General features: G+C 34.1%; 1 protein-coding gene across 2 annotated transcripts in view; it reads right to left on the reverse strand.

The window, feature by feature from the left end:
* The window catches only part of TMEM135 (transmembrane protein 135), a 237,959-nt gene that overhangs the window by 134,594 nt on the left and 80,446 nt on the right, over positions 1-22,919 (reverse strand). The window contains exon 5 of one of the 2 annotated variants that reach the window (XM_090265752.1): positions 8,270-8,335. The exons of the other annotated variant lie outside the window; for it this stretch is intronic. Within the exon in view, the coding sequence (XP_090121878.1) occupies positions 8,270-8,335 (66 nt within the window). The remainder of the gene's footprint in view (positions 1-8,269; positions 8,336-22,919) is intronic. 2 annotated transcript variants of the gene reach the window in all.

Here is a 22,919-nt window from a genome sequence, read left to right on the forward strand (position 1 = left end):
TATAGAAACCAAGGTAAGCAAGTTTAAATTTGGTGAGCAGTTGATGTATGAGAAGTAGTTGGGACTGGCCTTACCCATGTGGAAATAATTGCTTTCTTGGCCTAATGCTCTTCTTATTAGAATCAAAATAAAGTGATGTTTATCTTAAGAGCCCTTCCAATTTTTTAAAAATAAAACCTAAGTGTTCCATAGTTAGCCAGATATTGTCCAGATATTATTTTGTTTAAGGACAAAACTGTGGAACATTTATTTTTTTATTTAAATCAAAAGAGTTACTATTATGAAGAAAATAAGGGCATTCAAAAGATAATTATCTCATATAGAAAGGCACGTACAGAGTTGGTACAGACAAGACCACCAAGCTTAAACATTGTGATATGATATTTTTAAAACTTCACATTGACCCTTGGCCGCCTTTGTCTGCACGAGAATTTTCCAAATAAACTCAATTTGTTCACCAGGAGTATGAAATCCCACAGCATATAACATGATGAGTCATTTAAAGCAGATTTAGTGACAAAGATAAAATATTTCAGCAAGAATAAAATACAAGTTATGAAGCTCAGTGTTTTATAATGCAATTCTGGCATGGACTCTAAATCTTCTAAGTACCTGCCAAAATGTAACATGTTGTTTTGATTCATCGAATTGGAAAACTGAAAAAATATATATCAAGATGTTACTTGGACTGGTCTTCTGCCTCTGGCAGTTCAGTATCTATACCATGCAGGTTGATGGCCATTAAGAAAAACAACTTTATTTAAATGAGCAAGGTAGCAATTCCCCAACTTCTTTGAAGCCTCTTTTAATGTTTCATCACTCTGAAATAATGACCAGCAGCTCAAGTCAAGAGATAATTTCCTATTTCATCAGAAATAGGTTTGCAACTTTCTTCCATATAACTTGCTTGTTATAAAAATTCCGTGGGCCTTAATCTTTCTGTTTAGATACTTTTCCATACTTATTTCTTCTCTCCTTTTCTGGATACTATCCATTTTCCATATATATATAGCTTTCTTAAAAAGCTATTATTCTACCTTCTGCTTGAGAGGAAAAACATTGTAATAACTTTTCTGGGCTAAATCCTAATAACTATTTGTATAGCATATCAATAAACATACAATTTAGAAATCACTCCCAGAATCAAAAATAATAGAACTTGAGTTATTTGGGAACAACCAGAGTGGTGCAAGTTCTTTTTTCTTTTTCCTCAGATGAAATGGGGATTTGGGAGGAAGATAATATATTAACAGAGTATATTTCAATGGCAATGGACATGTGTAAAAGCATGTTAATATTTTCTTCCTGTTAAAAACACAATACATAAATCAGAGGTTTCATTGCAGAAGAGATAATCCAGCTTTTCTTGACAGAATCACCTGAGCCTTGGTCTGCATTTCTGAAAGGCCAGGGCCTCACCATTCTCAGAGAGACTAGTGGGACTTTTGCCCAGCTAAACCTTGCAATGATCAGAACTTAGTTTTCATTATGAAATGACTTTACCCTGTTTTTAAATAAGATTCTTGTGTTTGTTTGTACATGTCAGTTTTTCTCTAACATTGCACTTCTTCCTGCTATGTTTATTCTATATGTAGAAACAAAATCATGATCAAGTATGTAACTAAACATATACTCTGTATGTTACTGGGCTATTGGCACTAGACAGCAGAGGGCACTGACAATACATGGTGACCTAAATATCTGTAGTTCCATAGGAAGGAAATGATAATTCAAAAGTACCAATAACACTGCTATTAACACAGCCATTGACCCTCAAAATATCTAAAGTGTGTTTTTCACTACCAAGCCTCAGTTCACACACTGTTATAAATAATCACAATTCCAAGGTCTCCCTACACTCACTCTAATTTAAACAAACAAACAAAAAAACCCTTTATATTTAATTAAATAAAACATAGTTATTATTTGGTATAGGCTAAACTTAAAAAGATTTACTTTGTGCCAGGCATGAAGCTAGCTGCTTTATACATATTCTTTAATTTATTTCTCACATGAAGTGGACACTTTTATCCCATTTACAGAAGGAGATACTGAGTGGCAAGTCCAAGTAGCAGGCTATGGACTCAACCACCAGACTATAAAGCTTCCTAAGAGAAGAAACCATTTTAGTTTTATATACAGTTAAAAGCCCAGCACTAATATAGTGCCTGGAGCTCAATACTTAAGAAAGAAAGAAAAGAAAAGGGACACTCTATCTGATTCCAGTACCATGTGTCACATCTGCCTTTAAGATGCTCTCAGTAAGTATTTGCTCATTTAATTAGACTTCACAAGCTACTAGTTAGTGGCATTCTATTAACCACCAGGCCTCGGATACTTCACTATTTGAAATACTAACACTTCACCTATTAAAGACATATATTTTCTGAGATGATATTAAAAGAGAAATGGTAAAAAATAATAATTATAACTAAGAAAAAAACAGATTCTATTTAAAAACATAAATGTATTACAATTATTTCTAGGTTTCCTTATATAAAGAATTAATATTCAAAAAGAAGAAAGAAAATACTTTAAGTATTATATTAAACTGAATATGACTTTAATATAATCTCAACAATGTTGGAAATGTATCTTAATATCTGAATAATCAATTAACTTCATGATAGACACAAACAACAATGTGATGATTCCAAGAAGGAAAGGGGGTGGGGGAGGTAAAAGAGGGTAAAGTTAGGATAAATTATGACAGAAAGAGACTTGACTTTGGATAGTCAACAGAATACATTACACAGATGATGTATTATAGAACTGTACACTTGAAACCTATGTAATTTTACTAATAAAAGTCACCCCAATAAATTCAATAAAAATTTAAAAGATAATAAAAATTAATTGCTAATGGAAAAGTATTAACTTCATGAACGAAAGTGAATCTCAAATATGTAAATTTAAGTATCTGAATATTCCTTAATTTATGAAAAAAATTGATGTCAAAAAATATACCATTTTACAAACTTCATGACTTTGAAATAAAATAGCCCTAGTATTTATATGTATACATACAAATCTATAAAGATACCTATGATTATATTTATCTTAAGCTGACAGCTCATTAAATGAAAGTAATTTTTGCCACATAAATTCTTTCTAAATAAATCTATTACTTGTTCAACTAACATATATACACTGAAATCTTTATTATATGCTTAGCAGGTGCAACTTATCTTATGCTAGGTAGGTGCTAAGCCTGGAGAAACAGAAATCCATAACAGAGATTCTACTTCCCTCATTTTAGCAATCATATTAAAACTAAATATTCTATAATTATTCAATACTTATAAAGCATGCTCCAAAAAAGCAAAAAAAGGTTTCCATTCTAACAAAACATGCAGAATACCTAATACTATGTAGCAACATAAAAAAAAAGGATAGTGGGTCACATCCTACATCCACCTTTCCCAAACAGCAACAATCCATGCTACTGAGCTCTAGTTTATATATACACAATTTTCAGATACACTTCAAATTTCTTTATGTGCTTTGTCTTTTTCAAATTGTACATTCCTTGAGTTCAGAAAAAGACATAAGATTGAAAGGCATTTCTCTAAAGCAATACAACAGTTGCTAAGCATTAAAATCAGTGGGTGTTTTCATAACTATAGATACTGGGGTCCTAGACTAAACCTAATGGATGAAGTCTTGGGGGATGGAGCCCATACCCCTATAGTCATGCAGAGCGCCATGTGCAATTCTCATGCACAAGCAAGGTTGAAAACGGCAGAAAAAGAAAGGGTATACAAAGCTGCCTACAAGTAAAAAATGTTAAAGCTATACAGGACCTTAAAGACCATCTGGTCAACTGATTTTCTGAAGTATGAATCTGAAGTTAAGAGAAGTTAATTGTTCAAGATCACACAGCCAGTAAAGACTGAAGAAAACCCAGGTCATCTGGCATGCAGACTAGTGAGTGCCCTTTCCACCACACCAGGCTGACTACTCCCCCGGGGAGAAAGAAAGTATTAATTCTTGATTCTATCACAAGTTTAATCAGTTTAAGCATTTATATTGCAAATTCTCAGGGAAGTATGATATTTACAAAAACTACTCTCTTGAACCTCAAATATCACTTTTGTGAAAAACGGTGATAAAAGTATCTAAAACGGAAAGTTGTCTGATGTAAAAATGAACTGACTATATAAAGTACCTGGGAAAGGCACTCAACAACTGTTACTTCCCTTCAACACCACAACCTCTTCCCCTTTCCTTTTAGATTCTACATCAAGATATGTCTCCCTATCTCTCAATATGCTCCTTTTTGTATTGTTTCTCCTAACTGGCAATGCCTTTGTAAAAAAAATTTTTTTTTATTGATTTTAGAGAGAGAGGAAAGAAGTCAGAGAGAGGGACAGAGAGAGAGAGAGAGAGAGAGAGAGAGAGAGAGAGAGAGAGAGAGAGAGAGAGAAGAGAGAGAACACTGACTTCTTGTTCCACTTACTGATGATGCATTCATTGGTTGCATCATCATTCATTTGATCCCTGACAGGGATCAAACCCACAACCTATCAGGATGATGCTCTAACCAACTGAGCTACCTCACCAGGGCTGGCAATGCCTTTTGACCTCTCCTTCAATTATGCTTATAAATTCCCTCAAGGCCCAGTTTAGGATGTGCCTAAGAAATCTTCTGAACTAACTTGACCCTACCTTAATTGCTTGTTTCTTCCTTCATTATTTATATAACTTCTACTTTTAAACCATATACTTGCTCATACCATCTTTTGAAGCTTTATCATTGTATTTACTATCTAGTTGCTTTGTATGTATCTATTTTCTTCCATAATTAAAACATAAATTATTAATGGGCTAGAATATAAGCTCCCCCAAAATAAGAATATTGTTCTGTTTTGCTTACTAATGGATCACAGGCACATAAACAATGCCAGAAACAGAGGAAGTACTCAAAAAATACTTGCTGAATAAACAATGATTTTTTTCTTTCCATTCATGAATTCCTCCAAAATTTCAAATACAATGCTAGAGACATAGGTGTGAAAACAAAACATTTTTAAAAGATGAAAATAGGTGTGCCTGATATTTTAAAAATTCACAAAATTAAAAATTAATAGATACAATAGGTGAATCAATTTGCTGGCTATAGAAAGTCATTTAGCTTCTTCATTACACTCATTGATTCCTTGCTATTACTGTCAGAACTGGATAGTGCCAGCTGATAAACAGAAGGCAGTGGATTTCATTAAGACTGAGTTTGAAATCCTACCTTCCTGTGGTAAAGAAGTGCTAAACTTTGTTCTCTTCAAAACTCTGAATTAAGAATAATTTAATAGAAATTAATTTAATAGCTTAATTGGGATTCAAGTTATGTAAAGAAAAAGCAGATAATTTTTAAAATACAAAAATTTAAGAGTAACTTTACCTTTTAACAAAGTACTTGTTTCACCCTGTGCATAAATTCTAGAAAAGCTGAAAACAGAATCATATCTTTCCTGAAGAAATTATAAAAATATAATTTTGGGGACAAACACATTCAATAACTATTTACAACAGTGATAATTTTACAAGTAAGCCCCCACAAATAAACACATTTTAAAATGTCTACCCAGAAAATTATCTATTTTTAAGTTATGCAACTTACTGAAATACGAAAATTCAGCTAGCCCATATACAGGACTGTACAAAGAACACATCAACATGGTTAAGCATTTAGTCACAAAATAGAATTGTGAAGGGTCGGTGTTTTTTTCTATTCATTTTAAGTCATACATTATGCATATGAAAAGATAATAGTGATAATTAGAATGCATTAAAATCTGGCTAATTACATAATCTCAGAGTATTAACTACTAATCTAATTTCCAATTGTCAAACTACAGGACAATTGAATGATTAGAAAATTCTAATCTAAGTAAGTGAATTACATTTGAAGGAGATTACATTATATGGCAGAATGAAAAGGTTTTGGAGTCACACTCAGGTTCAAATACCAGCTCTCCCCTTTAACTGGCTGTTTGATCATAGGTGAAATGTCTAACTTCCCTGAGCCTTGATTTACCTATAAAATGGGCATAATAATTATTCCCTTGTAGAGTTATGATGATTATAAAAGATAATATATCACTTTTTTGTTTAAACCCTCCAATGATTCATTATAATTTGTAAAGTAAGTTTCAAACTTTTTTCAAAAACTACCTTCCTACTTTTAGAGAAGGGTACCATGATTTCTGGTTTCAATAATATTTCTTACAACGCCCAAGCAGCAATGTCCAGATAAATGCTTAGTGACGGAATACAGGGAAGGGTATTCTAGTAAAGCTCAGTGTCATCATGCATCCAGATGACAAATTTATTATTTTTGTAATTTGGATATACCAGTCTTTATTCCTCCTACCTGATATAATTGTCATGGAGTTACTTATTAATCCCTGCATAACAGATAATTTTGCGGTAATGGGCTAAAACAATTTTTTAAATGCCCTAAGACAAGTAAACTCCCTGTCCCTCTCCTCACTGAGCACCTCAAAAATTTTCCATTATGATAAATATGGTCATCGCAGCTTCTGTTTTAAATAACCCATCATACTGTTAACCTTTTAGTCTATTTCATACTCCCAAACGCTCTATTATTACCTTTATACTAAAATTTAGCAGATTCCAAGTGGAATCTGGATTCCAATTACTTCCAGACTCCGCCTAAACTACTCTCTCCAGACTTCTTTTTAAGTATTGATATAATACAATTGTTTCCTCAGCAGAGCGTAGCTCCTCTAAAGACAGGAACCATATTATATAACACTGAGCCCACCATCATTTCCAATATGTGTATGGCACTTGCATACACATATTCAATAATATATTGTATTTGTTTTGTTTTGTTTTAATTCTCTACTTTCAAAAATCAAATAATTAAAACTAATTAGTGGCCTATTCTAGCTACGACTTACTGAATATTTACTATATGTCACTCTGTATTTTTTTAAGTACAAAATATTATCATATATTATCAACTCTAAAATATCACAGACTTATAAGAAGCCTCATAATTTTAGAGTTGTTGGAATGTGAAAAATAGTAAATGATGAGTATGAGGTAACACTGAATAGAAGACACATTCTATTCTTAGGCGTCTTAAAATATAAAGGAAAAAAATTTGCAACTTACAGTTACAATCTCATTTTAGAAACTGAAGGTCACAGTGCTTAAAAACTTTGTCCAACATTAACACCTATTAACCAGGTTAGTCACCTGTAGCAGGCTGGGGGAGAAATGGATCAAAAGCCAGCTGCTTTAACTACTTCCCCACATATATGTTGGTGTGCTCATAAGATTGCTAATAAAACTGCTTTGCATATATTTTCCCAACCTTCTTATTACGGAAGATAAGAGTTCAAAAGTTCATTTCCCCCATGAGAAAATACATAGGAAGAACTAAAATCTGAAATTCATTTTGACACAATCTAGACAGATAGCATGTCTGACTTTATTAATAAGACTGTTTTCTTAAAATGGCACCACGCAGTGCAGTTTGTTAAGAATACAAAGGGCTCACTTAAGTTTTCATACCAAAAAATATATTACTAATTAATACCAAAGTGACTTGCCATTTAAAAGTATATGATTTCCAAATGATTGTACATTTTCACCTAACAAGCAGATATATCAACCCATATATTTTATTAAGCAGAGTGGTAATTATACTGGTAATAATTTTGAATGGAAATTTATTTCAGGTGGTAGAATTGTTTTTTAAGAATTACTAGAAACATTTACAAAAGTCAAAACTTAGAATCTGTATCCTAATTGAGCCTCAACTACGAGAAAGAGCAGACTAATTTCAATTTCTCTCTCCCCCCACTCACTCTCTTCTTCTCCCCAACCCTGTCCTTCTAACTCTCTTTTCTGTAATAAATGTCAACAGTTTCAATTATTTTATCCTAAGTAAGAAGTACCAGATCCGTAGCACATAAAATAGGAAAAAAGGGAAAGGTATAGTATTATTTCATTAAAAAAAATATATTTGCAGAAGTTATTAAATAAAATGTCATTTTATTTTAAGCATAAACACAGTTGATAACGAAAAGATTAAAGGCTCGGCAATTCACTTTCAGCCCAAGATCAAGTTCCAATGTCACTGACTTATTTAAAATAGATTTTTAGGTCCGATTCACTTACTGTTATGTACAACAGGTATTTCTCAATTTGTTACATACAGCATCATAGAATACACCACATTTTAAAATGGCATTCTATGAATTAAAAACTAATAATTATATCAAAATTCTCATCTTACTTCTCCATTTCTTAACGTTGTGATGGTTCCTCTTGCTACACCCATTCTAAATAGTGTTTCTGTGGCCTGTGAATAAAAAAAAAAAAAAAAGCAAAAAAAAATCATCTATAAAGTGTATTCAACTGCATATCCTGCCCCCAAATGTAAAAAACATATCCAGCAACTTCTAGAGAAGCATCAATAAAGCACAGTAAGAGCTACGAGCAATAAATTAAACTTCAAAAAATATCATTTCCAAAACGTTTTAATAATATCAAGAGTTCAAACAAAATTTTTTTCAAAGGTTATTTTAATTTGCTGGTATTTTTACAGATCTATAATTTCCAATTAGTACACTTAGATAAGCTTAAACCTTAATTTGATTAACAAAAATTAAATAAAAATTCAATACTGGACTCAAATCAGAGATTATGTTTTTTCTGATTTTTAGTTTCCATTGGAGTTCAGTTCAAATATTTGACTGCCAGGGAAATACGGACAAAAGATGAAGTGATTCAATAATGTAATATATTAAATAACACACAAAAAGACTTAATGGTTTCTACACATTAATAATAAATAACTCTAAAAAGAAATTTAAAATTCTATTTACAATGGCATAAAAAAATAGATTAGGAGTAAACTTAATAAAAAAACAAAAGACTTTTTCACTGAAAACTAGAAAACACTGCTGAAAAAGATTTAAAGAACACATAAACATATGGCAAACATCCCATGTTCACGAATTAAAGATTTATTCCTAAAATGTCAATAATACCCAAAGTGATCTAAAGATTCGCTGTGATTCCTATCAAAATACCAACAACTTTTTTTGCCAAAACCCATCCTAAAATTTATTCAATATATGGAACCCAAGGAACCCCAAATAATCAAAACAATCCTGAAAAAGAGAAACAATGTTGAAGGAGTCACACTTCGTAATTTCAAAACTTGCTACACAAAGGTACAGTAATCAAACAGTGTGGTACTATCATAAGACAGACATATAGGCCAATGAAACAGAATAGTCAAAAAATAAACCCTTGTACATATGGCCCAATGAAGTGCAATAAAGGCTACCAAGACCATTCAAATGGAAAAAGGACAGTCTTTTTAACAATGGTGCTGGGAAGACTTGGTATCTATATGCAAAAGAGTGAAAATGACCTTTACCTTATACCATTCACAAAAATTAACCCAGAAGGGATGAAAAATCTAAATATAAGAGCTAAAACTGTAAAACTCTTGGAAAAAATATAAAAGAAAAGCTTCGTGGTTCAGTGTCTAGTAAGGACATGCTTCCTGGTTCCTAGATGGCTGTCTTCTTGTATCATCATCACATGGCAGAGAGCAAAGAGAAAGCAAGCTCTCTCTACTTTTATAAGCATAGTAAATCCCATTCATGAGGACAAACCCTTATGACCTCATCTAATCCTGGCTACCTCTAAAGGCCCCACTCCTGATACCATTTCACTGGGGGATACGTTTTGAAATAAATTTTGGGGAAACACAAATATTCAGTCCCTAACAGGGATGTTCCATTCAGAAGGGGCAGGTACACAAAGGCCAGAATATAGAATCATGCTTGGCATGTTCAAGAATGAGTAAGATGACCAGTGAGGCTGAAAGAAAAAGAGTGCATGAGAGTACTGTTGGAAAAGAGAGAATGAAATTTCATTTTTTCAATATGTGCTATTATTTTTTAATCTAACGTAAGAAAAATGCATTGCCAATCTTTAGTAATTGAAAATAAAATTCAAAAAATGCTCTATTAAACATAAAATTTAAAAATTAGTACATGGACCCAAGGGTAGGTAGGATGAGGAGCATGAGACCTTCGCCCACTGTCCTTTATAAGATGACAAAGGGTCTTAAGTCTGAGAGGGAGAAATTGTTATTTTTTATTGTTATAAAAATAAATTAATTAACTTAAAAAAATAATATAGGAAAGGGTGAAGCCATGGAACTTATATGCATGACCCATAGACATAAACTAAAGGGGGTAGGATTGCTGGAGGGAGGGAGGTACTGGGCGGAGGGGAGCAAAGGGGGAAAAAAAGTGGAACTGTTGCAACAACATAATCAATAAAATATACTTTTTAAAAAATTAGTATGTGAACAAAAAAGTAGAATTTTAAATTTAAAAACAGAATGCACATCCAAATAGATCCAAAGAATAGGAAAGATGAAAAACTGGAGGAAACCGTAAGGAAATTGATGTACGTGTACAAAATCAGTGTAACGTGTTAATTTAGATATAAGGTAGTAAATACCAGAAGAAATAATAAAAGAGGTTGCAAGTGGTTGCCTCTGGGTTGTAGAAATCACGCATTATAAGATGTAAAGAACAGAACTTCTCTTTTTCTAATAACTTTGCAGCATACTATTTGACTGTTAAAACTGCATGTAAATTTTTGATCTAAAAATTTTAACTGCTAAAAGAAAAAGAAATCAATAATGTTTAATTTTGCAATGAGGTCAAATAGTTGACAATTTTAACAGAGTGGTGCATACAAGGATACAGTCAGGTGAAAAAGGTGAAGGGATTAAGAAAGAAAAAAAAACTCAGACAGACATGTGTCACTATAGTGATTACAAAAGGAAAGGGGGTGAGGGGGAGGCTGAAGAAGATAAATGGTGATAGAAGGAAACTTGATTTGGGGTAAAGAACAGACAACACAATATACATATGATGTATTATAGAATTGTACATCTGAAACCTATATAATTTTATTAACCAATGTGACCCCAATAAATTCAAAAAAAATTTAAAGCATAGTTGAGGACTGAATAGGAGGATATAAAGGCAAATCATGTCAGTAAACTCAAAATGTTTGGCAATAAAGGTAAGGAATAAGATGTAGTTGTTACTAGAAACAACAGAGAAAACTGACAACAGGATATTGCTTAGGATAGAAGATGTTTAAACAAGTTCTAAATGGCAAAGTAGTAATAGTCAACAAGGTGGGAGAAGTTATAGACACAGGAAGGAAAATGGATACTGACTGAAGGAAATTCCTATAGAAGATAAAATCAAGAGCACACATAGCAATCTGTTAGCTATGTTAAAAGGGAAAAAGAACAAATACATAGATAAATTCTCTCCCTCTTCGTGCCTTTATCCTCCCTCCCCTTACTGCCCTTCTCCCTTTTCTCTGAATGAGAAAACAGAATAATCTTCTGAGAAAGACAAAGATACTAACCATAAGGTCAGGGGTGAGAGTATGTAATGCATGTAAAAGAAAAACAGAAGGGAACGGAACACAGTACCGCCAAGCAACACTAAAAGCCCAGCTAAGGTTGAAAATCAGAAATCTTTATTATTGCAAACCATGGTTTGAAAAATTTATGGTTTAAGAATTGTCAGGAAAAAAAATGAGCAAGGCTAGAGAGGATATTAATTAAAAGGTAACTCCTTTTATTTGGAACTTAGGAATAAAACCAAAATTTCTCTAATGTTTTTTTAAATGAGGGGTAGCAATCTTTAAAACATTCACACACACACAAAGGTGGTAGGGAGTTAGCATCTACATGCTAAGTTATAAAATTTTTAAAAATTTTTAGGGCAAACACTACACTACATTTTATGATTTTAGCACAATATGAATATAATTCCAATCCATAATTTACTGAGACTTAAGCAGAATAGATAGGGGTAATTCACATACCCAAACAAAAGTTAAATTATAAATGAATAACATTGCTGTAACAGATTTTTACTAAAGCATACAAAACTAGATGTTAACAAAACTATTAATAGAAATTTTTATTAAAGAAAAATAATTCTCACCAATGATGTACTCGTGCTTCCTATTCTTAATGATATGAATGTTAAATTATCTTCCACCCCCCTGTTTCTTTTTGAATCTTATTTGACCTAGTGATGTGATTGTTAACAGTACTCATCTAAGCCCAGTTAGTTACTGTATTTGAGGGGCAAAAGGCTAAAGGCAGAGGCAGCAAACACACAAAGTATGCAACAACTAAACCAGATCAAATTACTTACTTTTTTGTGTGCCAAATACCCAGGCATTTTGAAGGTCTAATTCTTTTTCTGCACTTTTTCCAATAGACGAAGAATACTAAATTCAACCTTTTGTTTCCAACTAAATTGATTTATTGCATCGGCTATTCCCACCAACATTTTTAAGGATGTCTCATTCTAATAGCACTTGGTCAATTCAGCTCAGCTTCCTTTGATTTTATAGTGAAGCAGTGGAGTGTTCAACATTCTTTTGACCTCTCCTAAAAAAGATTGCTTTTAATTTACTTGTAGCCAAACAATGACTAACAAGTGTTAAAAACAATGAGATACTGGGCTAATGTTCAGCATTTATAAATTTACCACCAACAAATTCTTGATTGAAATGTCTCTCTCCTTGAATTTTGGCAACAACCAAAATGATTAATACTAAAATACTAAAAACATTCATTAAACCTTTTCTGTCAGTGACAGGGAAAAATAAAACACCTCCAGGTCCTTGTTTAAAAATAGTTTATCAGAGAGGCTGCTTTTAAGAAGAGTGTTAGATAAAAGACTTAGGAGACATGAAACCCAGCTATAACAAATGCATAGTTCTGGACTGGATCTTTGAGTTTGTGTATAAATGCAAATCAAAAAAGATCCTGAAAAATATACAAGTTGGTAACAATAGTAATCTTTGGGTTTTGTTTTGTTTTTTCCTTAGTTTTCTAATGTTCTACCATGCACATGTACTGTTCAGTAAAAAATTTTTAAAATTAGAAGTATCAATTTTTGTTACACTGAAAGGTAAAACAGATTTAAAACAGTTTTGGAACAATGTAAAATGTTACAATACAAGCAGTACTACCTTGAATAGCTCCTAGAGTGAAAATAATCCAAATTCAATAAACTCATGCTCTTACAGTATAATGCTTTCTAATTCATTAAACCAACACAAAATATGTAAAATTAACAAGAAAAAAATATATACATGATACATTTTTACCTTGAGAAGCAGTATGATTATAATAACCTTAAAGCTTCATATTACAAAAAGACTTCAGTGGGTTAATTTAGCATGAGGTTTATAAATATAAATACAAAAGTTGTAGATAGCAAATATTTATCAGTCAAGCAATACATTTCTAGTTATCTTATTTCCACTATTTATTATCTGGGCAACCTTAGGCAGGTCATTTACACTCTAACCTCTGACCTCTTACTATCAACCTGTACTCCTATGGTGGTAATGCATGCGTCAAGATATATGAACAGCTCCGTTCAGAGCCAGATAAATGTAAAATAATGAACACAAGGTTTAGTTTAGGACAGCACTTTCTTGATATACAAAGATGTTTGAGAAATACTAATTTTGATTTTTCAAATGTAAAGTTAAGGAATGGACTAATGAAAGATCAAAAATGAATAAGCCTTAAATCACAGCTGTGAATATAAAAAACAAAAATGTATGTCAGGGTCACAGCACTTTACCACTGTTATAAGACTATCTTTATTGTTCTGCTTCACCAGTTAAACAGTGAGGTCCTGGAGGGTATGAATTACATATTTTATTTACATATTCCCAGCACCTTGCAAAATATATAACACAGCATAAAGATTAAGAAAGCAGATTTTATAAACAGACTGTTGGGTTCAAATTCCAGCTTTGCCATTTGTAAAATGCGTTTGACCTCAGCCAAGCAACTTCACTTCTTTGAGCTCAAATTCATCATTAGCAAAATAAGGATAATAACAGTATATAACTCAAAGAAAATTTAAGTGCTCAAAAAATAGTAAATTAATTACTATTAATACCTCAAAAAATATGCAGAATTCCAATTCTACTTTAAAAGTTAGTCATCAGATTGCAATTAAAAATTGCATCAGATGGCAATTTACAAGGTACTATTTTAAACAGTCAACTATAATTAGCACATTATGCTATATGGCCATGCATTTATGCTAAAATTCTTGACAAGTCAATCAGGAAAAATAGAAAACATTCTTTCAAGATTAACTTAGCAAAAGTCTTAAATTCATGCGCAAAATTCATTTCCCAGGCTTTTTATCTTGACCATGGAAGAAAAATTTAAATACTGAGGCTTTTAAGAACCATCTGCTTTCCTTCCTTATAGTGATAAAAATATGAGATAAAAAATATGAAAACTGAGCAGCAGCTATTTGCTTCTTGCAAAAGCAGCAGTGCACGATACAAATCTAGTAACATGCCTTCAAAATACACAAACGCATTATCATAGCAACCAAGCCCTTTGTGATGTCCTCAAACCATTATCATTCTCTTTTCTTCCAACAGCTGCCTACAGCCCAACCCTTTTCCAGCTCACTAATTCCACTTCATAACTTCAGGGCCCATGCAAGGCAGCAGCTGCAGCACAGGGAACAAACCTCTGAGAGAAACTCTAGCTTTCTAGGCAAAACAAAACAAAACAAAACAAAAAAAACAGGGGGAAGGGGCCCAGTTGGGACAGAGAACGTGTAAGAATAAATCTCTGGTTCTTGGGAATTTTGTGTCTTTTTTTTCTCTCTTAAATATGCCCTAAAAATAGGCCCCAGTTATAAGATGAAGCAGCAGCAGTGCCAGTAGTTAAAACTAGAAAAGAAATTCCGGGGTTTTTTGGTCAAATGTAAAGTATTATAACTGTGGACTTCAGCCAAGATGGAGGCCTAGACTGACACGCTCCGTCTCCCTCCACAACTAAGAAGGACTACATCTACGGCAAAACCGGAAATAAGCAGAAGTTCCAGAAAATAAAGCTACATGAAGTTATAAACAAGTGGTGCTCGTCTGGATGGGTAGGAGGGGTGAAGCCAGGGCGGACATGTCAAGCTGTGCTGGCGGCAGCAGCAGCGGTGACGATAGCAGGATGACAGTAAGCACAGACACCCGTATTTAAGGGGAGGAGAGAAGTGCCTGGGGAGCACCCCAGGCTGCAGACCAAACCTGTCAGCTCGCGATTCCAATGCTGAGGAAGGCAGACCCCCATTGCCTAGGACTGTGAGGGCTGGAGGGCTTGGGGATGGAGGAGGAGGATCCCGGTCTCTCAGCGGAGAGTGAACAGCAGGAATCCATCTTGGACCCCCTCCCCCACACAAAGCACCACAATGTGGTGAGAAGGGTCCCCTGGTAGTGACTAGTGCATGGGGCTCTGCCCCCTATTAGCGTAGGAGGTGCCCAGGAAGCAAAGGTAAACAAAAACTGTCAGGATGGCAGGGATCATGATAGAGATCCCAATCACGCAGCTGACCAGACAGCAAATATATGATCCATCAGACCAGCAGACAGATAATCTTTCTGAGGCTCAGTTCAGAGCTCTGGTTATAAGAAAGCTTACAGACCTAATGGCAGATCTTAAACAAGGCGGGGAAGGAATGAAGGCTAGTCCTGCTGAAATGAACAAAAACACATACGAAACTAGTGGTCAGGAAAAGAAAACCACAGATCAAATCAACAAATTGGAATACAGGGAAGGAACAAACAGTCAATCAGTGCAGAAAGAGAAAATGAAAAGTGAGGAAAATGAGGAGAGGCTCAGAAACATATGTGACAGCTATAAGCGATCGAACATTCGGATAATAGGACTGCCAGAAGGTGAAGAAAGAGAACTAGAAATGGAAAAATTATGTGAAAAAATAATGAAGTAGAACTTCCCTAACTTGAGGAAAGAAATAGAATTACAGGTCCAGGAAGCACAGAGAGTTCCAAATAAACTGGACCCAGGGAGAACCACACCAAGACACATTATAATCAAAATGTCAAAAATTAAAGATAAAGAGAGAATCTTAAAAGCAGCAAGAGAGAAGAAGAGAATTACGTACAAAGGGTTCCCAATAAGACTATCAGCTGATTTCTCAAAAGAAACTCTGCAGGCAAGAAGGGGCTGGCAAGAAATATTCAAAGTAATGAAAATCAAAAACCTACAACCATGGTTACCTTATCCAGCAAAGCCGTCATTCAGAATAGAAGGGCAGAGAAAGTGCTTCCAGGGCAAAGTAAAACTGAAGGAGTTCATCAGATCCAAACCACTGGTATATGAAATGTTAAAGAGACTTGTTTAGGAGAAAGATTATCAAAACTATGAACATTAAAATGAAAACTGTATCACAACAACCAACAACAGAAGCTAGGGAATTGAAACAAAGGCAAACGAGAGTGGAAAAAGAATTACAGGTATGGGGAACATACTGGGGGGAGGTCAACTGGGAGGGGGAAGGAGGGAAAGGGAGGGAAATGATACAGGAATTAAGAAGCATAGTAGGAGGGAGTGGAGTACATAGGAAGATGTTGAGAAGAACTATATGCACAACCAATGGGCATGGACTAAGGGGGGAGGAACAACTGGAGAGAGGGGGGATTACTGGGTGGAGGGGAATAAAGGGAAAAGAAATTCGGACAACTGTAACAGCATAATCAATAAAGCATATATAAAAAAAAAGTATTATAACTGTGTTCCAGAAGATAGAGTTAAACACACTTACCGTTAATAGAAAGAGACATTCTAAGCAGAAAAATAAAAACTACTAAAAATGGAAATTTTGGAACTGAAAATATAATAGCTGAAATGAGAAAATTCAATGGATAGGGGCTTAAAAGGAAAATAAACATAAAAAGGAAAGCATCGGTAAACTCAAAGATAAATCAATAGAGATTATAAATTCTAGAACAGAGAGAAAAAGATTTAAAAAAATAAAAGTGAACTGAGCCCTACAGCTTATGGGAGAATAGCAAAAAATCTACCACTTGTATTATCAGAAATCCAAAAAGAGGAAAAAACAGATTGATATAGAAAAATATTTAACAAAATATTAACTGAAAACTTCCCAAATCTGGTGAAAAACAAACATTTATAGATTCAAGCTCAGTGAAGCCCAAGTAAGATATGCTCAAAGAAAATCGTAACTGGATACATTATAAACAAGATAATGAAATTCAAATATAAAGAAAAAAATCTTGAAAGCAGCCATAAAATAAACCCACACATATACACACAGTGTAACAAGCTATTAAAGGGTATTTCTTAGATGTCCAGCCAGTAGAGTAATCAGCTGAACTTGGGTCCCGGACTCAGGACCCCCGCGGTTGCATGCTCTGACCAAGCAGAACAAGAAACTTAACCTAACTGTTATTCCTTTGAGCAGTGACCTATTCCTTTGAGCAATGACCTGGGGAACAGTGAAAAATTTTTGTCTGTACAAGCTGTATTTCTGTCCAAGTTCCTGTACCTGCAGGAACAAGAATGCACCTGAAATGCTTTATAAACCCCCCAATCCCTAAGGTCGGGGCTGTCCACCTAAGTCCAGCTTGTGGACGGGTGGGCAGTCACTGGCCAGCTAATAAAAGCTCTTTAAATCCTAATTTGGTTGTCTCTGACCGTTTGGTTCTCACACTTGCTCCACAACAAAAGCATTTAAATAATTATGTATTTGCTTCAAAAACCATGGAAACAAGAACATCTTTAGTTTTGAAACAAACAAACAAAAAAACTGTAAGCCCAGAATCTATATCCAGCAAAGATATCCTTCAGTAATGAAGGCAAAATAAAGACAGTCTCATGTGAAAGAGACTAGGAAAATCTGTCACCGGCAGAACTGCTCTAAAGAAAATGACGAATTTCTATAGACTAAAGAGAATCCTAGAGGAAAATCTGAAACTTCGGGATTGAAAGAAAAGCAGCAGATATGGTAAAAATTTGAGTAAATATAAAAGATTGTATTTCTTCTTTTAAGATCTTTAAAATATGTATAATTGCCCTCAAAAAAATTATAATAGCTGATGGTGTTTTCAGTGTAGATGGATATAGAGAATTATAACACAGTGGGCATATTAAAGAGGTCTATCTGGTTGTAAGCCTTCTACATTTTACTATAAGTGGTAAAATATTAATTATGAGTAGAATGTGATGCACACGTATATAGCCAAAAAGTCAACAGATAAATTCAAATGAATCAGTAAAAATATATTAATCCAAGGAATGCAAGAAAAGAGGAGCAAGGAAGCAAAAAAGAAGGGACAAACAGAAAACAACATAGTCCACATATTTCAAACAATATAATTACATTAAATATACACAACCTAAACCAACAGTCAGCAAACTTTACTGCAGAAGGTTAAATAATAAATATTTTAGGTTTTTCAGTCTATACAGTGTCTTACAACTGCTCGATTCTGCCACTGTAGCAGGAAAGCAACCACAGACAATATGTCAATGAATGGGCATGGCTCCAATAAAACTTTATTTACAAAAAAGACAGGCAGAGATAAACATGCACAGGATGCTACGAGAGTAGAAAAAAAGAAAATGCCTCTGCAGAGAAAATAGGGAAACAATTTGATTACAAATACTACATGGCCTGCCAGTGATGGCTCATTTGGCCAATTACGGGTGGGAAGTGACCGCGGAGGGTGGAGAGCAGAGTCCTGTCCTCCCTCACCAAACAAGGGCATCCAACACAAACATGCATGCCCAAAGGAGACAAACCTGAACTTAAGATAAATGTCCTCTAGTAAACTAGCTAACTGCAGTGAAAGATTCAGAAATGCAAACATTTGAGACGTGGTTGAAGAAAAGGCTAAGATGAAGTCTTTTACTATGAAGTACTTTTACATTTTATATTATTCACATATTTTTAATAAAGGTAAACAAACAAGACAGCAGGCTGCAGTTTTCTGGTCCCTAATCTAAACATATCACTTAAAAGTCAAAGACTGTCACATTATATTACAAAATATAACTTTTAGGATTGAATTCATAATCCTTCTGTTGATTCATCCCTCTCCCTTAAGCAAGGTAAAGAATAAATGTCCCTACTAAATATAAATATTTCTACAACAGCATACATTATAAATGCACTTGTTTTTGTACCACATTTACTTTTGAAACAAAGAAAAGGTTTTATTTGCATTCATATCCTAGTGATCTCCATAAATACTTTGACTGTTAGATGATGTGTGATATAAAATACCTTCCTGCAATGTGCCAATCATGCAAGAGGAAAATTAAATTAAAAGGAAAAAAACATATTAACTCTCAAAAAACTGCCATTGAAACATGCATTAAAATGTACTTTAAAATTTGTATTTACTTTATAATAATACACCTTTTCCTCATAGCAAAATATATATAGTGCACTTTATAGCGAATGAGCACATTTTGGGTCCACTTTCTAGAAAAGATGGAGTCCCACTGTCTCCAACATAAATTCATAATCTAGTAGAAAATTCAAAAATACATAATAAATTTAATGCACCTCCATCTACATTATGCTTATATATTAATTTTCAAACTACAACAGTATCATCTGACTGCTACAGTGGCAACTGAAGGACACCTGGTAAAATGTGTGACTCAAAGACAGTTAGATAGACTGAATTCCAGTGTTTATTTCAAACTAGAAGAGTGAAGGTAACAATTTCCTCCTCATGAAAAAAACTGACATTTAGATTAATCCCACATGCTAAGAAATAGCAGTTTACACTGCCAAACATTCATCATAAAAGGAATAGAGTTCTTTACACCAGGGATCATCAAAGTATGGTCTATGGGCCAAATCAAGGCATTTTGGTAAAAACTGACAACCTGACTATAAAATTCATACAGAAATGCAAAAAAAGTACAACATAGCCAAAACAATGTTGAAAAAGAACAATGTTGGCAGACCTATTCTACACAATTTGAACACTTAATGTAAGACTTCAGCAATCAATACAGTGTGGTATTAGCAAAAGGTTACAATCCAGAAACAGACCCACAATGTATGTTCAAAGATTTTCTACAAAGATACAAAGGTACTGGAGAAAGATTTTTTTTTTCAACCAATGGAGTTGAAACAACTGAATTTCCAAACAGAAATATATGACTCGCAGTCTATACATCACTCTATAAACAAAAACTAACTTAAAATGGAACACAGGTTTAAATGTCAGCACTCAAATCAAAAAACTACTGGAAGAAATCACTGGGAAAAAAAAAAAGACACTTTGTAATCTTGATTTAGGCAAAGATATTCTATATGGGGGGGGGGACAAAACATTAAAGAAAAATTAATTATGGCAGATTGTACAGCCCAAAGATGGCCACACCAATATACATCGTTTTCCCATGTACTTCTTCCAATGTAACATTGAATCTCCTTCACATGTTATATGTACCCCTCCCCTTATAATTGTAACTTAAACATGAGACAGAAATGGTGCTGATTTTAAGACTAAGTCATAAAATGACTTCTGACTGGCGTTTTCACTTTCACAGGACATGTGCCTTGGGAGGCCGGAACAAATCTAACAACCTTGAAGCCCACATGCTAGAGTGATTTTTAACCGGTGTGCCGCAAGAATTTTTAAAACATGTAATACATGACTATTTAGCTAGAAGTACTGACCTCTTTTCCCCTAGATTGTAAAAAAAAAAAAAAAAAAGACAACAGTCCACACAACAACAGATGTCTGGTGTGAATGAATCAAAATTATACCTATTTTTTATCAGAGCAGCAAGAAATATATTTTTGGTGTGCCGCAGAATTTTAGTAATTAGTTAATGTGTGCCGTGAGATGAGAAAGGTTGAAAATTGCTGTGCTTGAGAAACTACATAGAAACACAGAGAGGTAGGTATTCCAGACACCAATTCAAGTACTCCAAACCCAGATGCTATTCATGTGAGTGAGTCTTCAAATCATTCCAGCCCTTAGATTACAAACTGCACCAGCCGATGTCAAGTAGAATAGCAATAGTCTATTCAAGGCAAGACCTTCCCAGACTGAAGATTCATGCAAAGGAAATACTATTGCTATTTTCAGCCACTAAATGTTGAGTGTTTTCTTATGCAGCATCAGATAACTATATGACGATAAATGTGCTTCAACAAAATTAAAAGCCTTTTTTGCTCTTTGAAAAATCCAAAGGAGAAAATGAAAAAGCAAGCCACAGACTCACAGAAATACCTGCAAATATATATCTGAAAAAGCACTTGCACCCAGAATATACAAATAACTCTTACAACTCAAAATAAGACACACAGCTAAATAAGTTAAAATGAGTAAAAGACTTCAATATACATATGTGTATATACATACCAAGGTTTGTTCAGAAGGTATCCAGCCATGTAATATGAAAGAGACATTTATTGAAGAAGAATCAAGATATAAGAAAATATATACATAGGACAATGATGCCTCAGTCCCCTTCAAAATAGGCACCTTGGGACCTCAAACAGTTCTCCTACTATCACTGACATTCTGAAATCTCTTCACTTTCAAAGGTGATTTTAGTTGTGGGAGAAGCCAGAAGTTGCAGGGCACCAAATCCGGGCTGCAGTGAGGCTGAGTTACCTGCGTGATTTGATGTTTCGCAAAAAAACTGCACGAGACATGATGTATGACCAGGCATGCTGTCATGATGAAGCTGCCAGTCAACAGTGACCCATAGCTGCAGTCTTTTGAATCATCTGAATAGTTTCCGCAGAGGAATATTAAACCTTAATGCAAAATTTAATGCAGACTCATTGCTCTAATCACTTAGTTATCTTGAATGTGACAGCCACACAGAATATATGCTCACACAATGGCATCTACTGCCCCCACTGACTAGTACAGTAAAGTCAACATTGTTCACACATGAGAATTCCAGTCCACTCTTCTCAGCTGCCAGGTTACATGGATGTCATGCAGACCATTCTCATTATATTAAAAATGGCTGGACTTTTTCTGGACAGACGTCATCCATACTCATAAACACACACACACATTTATATATTTTATATGTGTGTGTGTGTGTGTGTATGTATATATGGACAAAAAGTCAATGAAGGAATGTTCAACATCATTAATCTTTAGGGAAATACAAATTAAAACACAATGAGATACCACTAAACATGCACCAGAATGGCTATAAGTACGAAGAATGACAATACCAAATGGTATTGGGAAGATAAGAGCTACCTGAACTCTCATATTTCTGGTCACTTTGGAAAAGAATTGAGCAGTTTCCTATAAAGTTAAGCATATACTTTATCATAAGACCCATCAATTCTATCCCTAGGTATCTACCCAAGAGAAATAAAAACATATGTCCATGAATTGTAGAAAAAGCAAAATTATAGCAACAGATTAGTGATTGGTTGGGGATTGAACGTAGGGGGGAGGGAACTGACTGCAAAGGAGTGAGAGGGACACTTTAGGAAGAGAGAAATAACTCTATATTTTGATTGTGGTTGCAGTCACATATACAAAGATCTGTCAAAATTCATCAAATTGTGTACTTAAAACAGGTGATGTTCACTAGTATAAATAAAGCTCTTTTTAATTAAAATGTACACCTGTCCCCCTACCCAAAGCAATTCTCAATTAATTGGTAATTTAATTCTCACCAATCATTAAGAAAAACCTGGGTACTGCCCTAATGAAAATCTCTTTAGGAAGGACATTTATATGCTGCATTCTTTCACCCCCACAACATAACTATTAATAAATCTCGGTATGGCGATTCCATTATGAGCAGGCATTGTGATTCTTGGCTTCCGACATAAAATCAAAGCCTCCTTTGGCTAGAGTTTTAGTTGTATAATAATGAACAGGGTGAAAAGTATTGATATAACTGTGATGACCCATGTTGATGTTTTATATTTCATCTTAAATTCATGTTAACTGGGGACAGAGGTAGGCATTGACCAAAGCAGAAGAAACTAAGCAGTAAT

Source organism: Furipterus horrens, unplaced genomic scaffold, assembly GCF_987537825.1.
Source record: "Furipterus horrens unplaced genomic scaffold, mFurHor1.1.pri manual_scaffold_2, whole genome shotgun sequence".
Lineage (NCBI taxonomy): Eukaryota > Metazoa > Chordata > Mammalia > Chiroptera > Furipteridae > Furipterus > Furipterus horrens.